The 6,000-nt window shown below is 49.1% G+C and overlaps 1 protein-coding gene across 1 annotated transcript in view; it reads left to right on the top strand.

Annotated features, from left to right (window-relative positions):
* Positions 1-2,056: 2,056 nt before the first annotated feature.
* Positions 2,057-6,000, top strand: part of Ppp2r5a (protein phosphatase 2 regulatory subunit B'alpha) — a 42,691-nt gene continuing 38,747 nt past the window's right edge. Inside the window, exon 1 of the mRNA XM_051148145.1 lies at positions 2,057-2,287. Coding sequence (XP_051004102.1) covers positions 2,107-2,287 — 181 coding nt within the window. The 5' untranslated portion in view covers positions 2,057-2,106. The remainder of the gene's footprint in view (positions 2,288-6,000) is intronic.

Genomic DNA, 6,000 nt, shown 5'->3' with positions numbered 1-6,000 from the left:
CTCTGTGAGGTAGTGTCAAGATACTCTGGACTGGATGAGAGCACAGTCTGAGCCTCCTTGGCTGTGAAGATTGTTAACATCCTTGTCTTTTTATATTAGAAATTTCATAGAAGTATTTCTTGTCCCCTCCCATCTATCCCTTTAATTCTCTTAGACAACCTATGTCTACTCTCAGTTTTCAAATACATACACGATTTAATGTACCTATGTAAAAATCTAGGAACCATAAACGTGAGGAAACAAGACATTTATATTTTTGAGACTGGCCTAATCAGCTTGGACCAGTTGGAACCAGTTGGATCCATTTTCCTAAATGGCATAACTTTGCTCTTTATCGTGGAAAAGACTGTGCATATACACCACATTTTCTCTATGCCTCTCCTGTTGTTGGACACCTAGGTTAGTTACATAACTTGGCAAATGTTTTGAGTGTAGGTCTAGAATTCTACTTGCGCATACCTCCTGCTCACCCACTCGGTCAGACAAATCCAGTTCCTCAGTTGTTTTTATTTTGTCGAAAGGAAAAGTGTGGCGCTTGCATGAGCGACTGCATAAGGGGACACTGTTGGGGGTCACCGAAGCAACATATGCAAAGCACTGCACAAAAACTAATATGAACAGTCCTTGGCTTTAAATGTATAAAATCTAGACGGGATCTCCAAGGAAGAGATCTCGAGATCCCAAATCAGCGAATCTGAACGTGACTACAGAAGGTCTTCAGGCTGAAGGGGTTAAATTGAGCTAAGTTCGAAACGGGACACTTCTTTTCAGAGGGCGTGGACTTATAGGCTACTTTGAAGAGGAAGAGGCGAGCTTGCCCAAGCCCCACGCGAGAGCACCGCGGCGCCGAAACCTCGGAGACCTACAAATGGACTCCCCAACCACCAATTACACGGTTTTGGGATCTGAGAGGACGAAGGCCCGCCCAGGAGCCCAGCACCGCGCTCCGATTGGACAAGTTCACTCCCTAAACCCGGGGCTCCTTCGCCTGTCAATCACACTGCTCTGACAAGACCTTTGCCCCGCCCCCGCTCCTCTGACGCAACACACGGCGTTCTCGGGGGCCCCGGCTCCTCCTTTCCGAACTGCCTGCACAGTTTCCCTCTCACCCGCTGTGTGGAGCCTGGCGCAGGCGTACGCGAGGGCCGACAGTGGAGCGGCATTTCCCCTCTCTCCCTCCTGAGAGCTTTCATCTCAGTTGTGACGCACAAGGCACCGCTCAATGCCTTCACTTGCCATTGGCTGTGGCCCGCGTCTGTCACATAACTCCTCCCTCGCATGCTTGATAGACATCCGGGAGGCCACGCCCTCTCTGCCGCTTAGCCCTGCGATTGGCTGAGGGAACTGGCATGCTTTCCCGCCCCGGCCCCCTCCGGAGCCTCGGGAGGCTGGTGGGACCCCGCGGAAGTTGTCAGTCAAACTCCTCCTCCTCCCTGCACCCCCGCGGGGACCTCCCCCGGGCCGCGCGAGCGCGCACGCACGCGCACCGGGCCCCCCCGCGCCGGTGCCAGCCACCCGCTCAAGTTGTAGCCGTCGCTCGCCAGGCGTGCTCCGTGGGCGGCTGGTGGGCGCGTGGGGGAGAGCGGCGGCGACCCTCCGGTGGTCGGGGCGCGGGTGGCCGCCCCGGGCGATGAGGGGCGAGCGCTGACAGCAGAGCGAGCGCTCGTCGGCGGCTCGCGCGGACCCGCGATGGAAGCGCCCCGGGAGGAGGCTCCCGGCCGGGCGGACGGCGCGGGCAGCAGCCGCTGAGGAGCCGCCGGGGCTCCGCGCGCGCTAAGGGGACGCGAAGCGCGCCGGGCGTCCGCACCCGTGCGCTCGCCCCAGCCGTCCAAACTTCGGGCTCGCCTCTGCCCGCCCTCGGCGCGGGGCGTCAGCAACTTGTGCGGCCCGCGCGCCCCCGCCCTCCCCTCCGCCAGCCCCGGGAGGCGGCCGCGCGGCGCGGGGATGCGGCCGTGAGGCGCTGTCGGGCGGGGAGCAGCTCGCGGAGCGCGAGGGCGGCGCGGCCGGGGCCCGGGGCGCTGGGGCGCAGGGGCGCAGGCTCGCCGCGCCCGGTCCCTCGCCCATTTCCCGGGCCAGCGGGAGGCGCCGAGCGCCGGGGTCGCGGAGATGTCGTCGCCGTCGCCGCCCGCGCCAGCTGCCTGCGCCGCCATCTCGGCCTCGGAGAAAGTGGACGGCTTCACCCGGAAATCGGTGCGCAAGGCGCAGAGGCAGAAGCGCTCGCAGGGCTCGTCGCAGTTCCGCAGCCAGGGCAGCCAGGCGGAGCTGCACCCCTTGCCCCAGCTCAAAGGTTGGTCCGCTCTCCCGGGGACGAACCCCGCGCCCCTTCCGCACCCGAGCGCTTGCCCCACCTGCCCTGCCGTGGCGACTCCAGGGCGCCCAGGGTAACCGCTCTCCCTTGGATCGTCCTGTCCTCCGACTCCCCCCTTGGGGAGCCTCAGCCCTGGTTTTCTTCACGCCTAGCTAATTCTTGACTTTCTGTAGTTGTCTCTCAGGCGCCAGATCCAGAGTCCGAACAAACTGCCGCTGAATTAGCTGGCCATTTGACGCAGCTGTACATACAAAAGCTTAAAACCCGGAGTAAATGACGGGTCTTCTGCGTACTGTCTTGATAGGCGCAAATGTTAGCCCTTAGAGGAGCTCGGTTGTCTTTGGAGAGGTTATGAGGGGAGAGTGTTTCTTTGCAGTGGAACGGGAACTTGGCTCACGGGGCTGTGCCTCCAAGGACTTTGTAAGGTTTTTGTACAGTAATTCAAATTGGTATCCGTGCCTAATGCCTTGCAGGAGGGCTTGGCACTCCTTTTGGCTCACTTACTTTTCCCACAAGGTTTGGAACCTTTTCATGAGTTGTTCCCTGGTGTTCTTGCTTGTTCTATGAGAATTACTGGCTTTTGATTTAATAATTTTACATCTTTGCATCGAATGAACTAGGTGTTGTTATGGAAGAGATGATTATGTTCCTAGATATTAGAAATTCTTGTAGCCTGATAGAAATCTAGAGATGATTTACAAGGCCAAGAAATTAAAGGGTCATGCCAAAACAGATACATGATCAGCAGATTTTTTTCAATTCGTTTGACAAAGATCCAGCATCCCTTTCAAGGCCAATCTGGTTCTGATTTGTTTTTGAGTCTATGAATCTTGACTTAGTTTGGCAAGGAGGGTAGAAAAAATCCCAGATAAAATCAAAAGTTGACCAGCAACAGCTTTGGAACCCCATTTGGACCCTACATGTGCCTCTTGGGGTGCTTCTGAATCAAGGACATACATACCACAGCTAGAATCAAACGGACCTTTGAAAAGAGTTTATGTGTGTTTGGTGCATGTGATCTCATTTATTACTTGGCTGTCCTTTAATATACTAGAATTGTTAAAATTGACACAGCACCGTCAGTGGAGTGCAGCAACAGCCATAAAATAACCCTATCCTACCTGTTAGAGTAGTGAGTTGCTACTCAGAGATTAGGTTTTCATACTTAATTAGAAGTTATTTTATACCTTGATTGTTTTTCATTAATTTGTCTTGTTAATTTTCAGTTTGAAGTCTTGATACTAGCATTTTTCTTCCATATTTAATTTGCTACTGTGAGTTATTCTTGTTCTTAGTGCTGCACTTTGCCCTCTTACCTAACTGAACTTTAAACATCTGGTTAGTCTCATGAGATGTAGCTTTGAAAGATTTTGCTTTTACAACTGACACAAGATCATAGAGTTGATAATCAGATTCTAAGTTACAGGGTGTTTGGTTCAAGAAGCTGCAGATGTCATAATTGTTTTTATGGGCTGAGTTTGGTCAGAAGTAAAAAAAATGAAACTATATTAATTTTAGGCATTTGCACATATCCGTTCCTCATAAGGTATTTGCCATGACAAACTGGTGCAGATTCAATCGAGGAAATAAACTTTTTACTTGGAAATAAAACCCTCACATAGGAAAAACCAGTTTTATTCAAGTTGTCAAAATGTTTGAAAAGTGGTTTGTTTTGTTTGTTTGTCTTTTTGTTTTAATTGAGTTGCTTACTTAGTTCTTTGGCAGAGCCCTAGATGCCTGTTTTATTTTGTTTTTTGTTTTCTGTCAGTTGTATTCTCCTTCCTCCTCCCTCCCCTCAATTTGTGGGCTCAGTAAAAACAACAGCAGAGGAAACCTTTTAGTGTGAAAGAGAATTTTCCTTCTTGTTCTGAAGTACATACAGTCTTACTGTGGAGTGCTTCAGATATCTGTGGGCATCCAGGGTCTTTCAGGTATTTGTATCAGCCTGTTTACTTTACACTCTGTCTACATGGATCTAAACTGGAAAGGTGCCAGTAGTTTTCTTAAAAGCAGACTGTGAGTAAGGATTAACAAAACAATCCAGCCTTTTCAGTCTATTTTTGCAAAGTCATGTAGGTGAGTGGGTTGCATGATTTTTAATGCTGAAGATGATAAAAATAAATACTAACTTCCCCTGAGAGGTAGATAGTAGAAAATAAAGCTAGGAACGTTACATGTGAATCATTGCTTCTGGCCTTGAAACTTATGTTCACGTAGGTTGTAACTTTTCTGCCTAAAACTTGTTATTTGATAATGAACAATTAGGAAACTTGTTATTTAAACTAGGTAGTCTTTCAGTGTATTTAGCCTATTTTGGTTTAAGTTTCTGGAAGGATTGGCTTGGTGAAATAGGTGGCCCCTTATGTGTATATAACAGCTTAGTATTTTAAATAATTATCTTAAAGCAAAACAGCATAAACTAGTATTGCCCGTGACAGCTGGAACAAGCTAAAACTGTGTGGCGTTAACCCTTGTTTCTGCCTTTCCATGCCTACTGTGGTGATGCTGTTATGCCGTCCTTCAACAGTGTAGGGCTCAGTGTGTTTTCACAAACATCTTTCTTCAGGTGACACTGGTACCTTTCTGTTGAAAAGTTGAGGCTTCAACAGGTTAGTTCCCGACCTGCTGTTTGGGGGGTGCTTCATGTGATTGTGGGGTTCTGGTCAAATGTCAGGAGCTCTGCTGCAAACTCATTTTACACTACGTTGAAGTAGTACAGCTTAGCGAGTCAGGTCACTGGTGGTGGTCCAGGGTGAAAGTAAGGTCTTGATTTTTCCGAGTTATTTTCCTTATCTGTATAGTGGGAATAATACTATCTCCCAGGACTGGAGGGATTAAATGAAATAATTTAAGTGCCTAAAATTAAGCAAAGAATGCTAGCTCCCATTCTCTTTTGTGTTTGAGATCCAGATTAAGGTATTTTTAAACGAAGGATTATTCGCAGTACTTGAATCCAAGCGTTCCTAGAGTCTTCTTTTTAATTGTGTGTGTGTACACGTGAGTACAGGTGTTTGTAGAGGCCAGAGGTGCTCGATGCCCTGCAGCTGGACGTGGTTGTGAGCAGCTCTGACAGAGGTGCTGGGAACTGGCCTCAGATCCTCTGGGGATGGACATGCTTTTAGCCTAGGCGCCCTCTCCCCAGCTTGTAGCAATGACTTCTTTTAACCAAGAAGAGGAATCAAATTAGTCATTATGACTCTACAGGCACGTGTTTCTCCTCGAATACACAGTCAGTAAACAGAAACTGGTTTTGAAATTGGATTCCTCTTAAGATGAGGCAGAGACAGAGGGGCTGGAGAGATGGCTCAGTGTTTAAGAGCTCTGGCTCTTCTTCCAGAGGACACAGGTTCTGATCCCAGTGCCCACATGGTGGTTCACAACTGTCTGTAACAACAGTTCTGGGAGAGTCAATGCCCTCCTCTGACTGAGGACACTAGGCACACTAGTGGTACACAGACATACACCCATACACACTGAAATAAATAAGTGAATAATTAAAAAAAAAAGATGAGGTAAAGAATTTTCTGAGAATCCTTAAGTTTCATTGTTGATCTCTGGAGAGCTGAGGCCAGAAAGTTGCTGCAAGGAGCTAGCTTCCCAGTGGGGGAAATGTGTGAGCTTGTTTTGTCATCTTGTATCTGGTCTTCTGAGTGAATTGTGACATAATGGGGTTTTTATTTGTTTGTTTGTTT

The sequence above is a fragment of the Acomys russatus genome, chromosome 6 (genome assembly GCF_903995435.1).
Source record: "Acomys russatus chromosome 6, mAcoRus1.1, whole genome shotgun sequence".
NCBI classification, from domain to species: domain Eukaryota; kingdom Metazoa; phylum Chordata; class Mammalia; order Rodentia; family Muridae; genus Acomys; species Acomys russatus.
The sequence above is the reverse complement of the archived record's forward strand: the minus strand, read 5'-3'. Positions and strand labels throughout refer to the sequence as shown.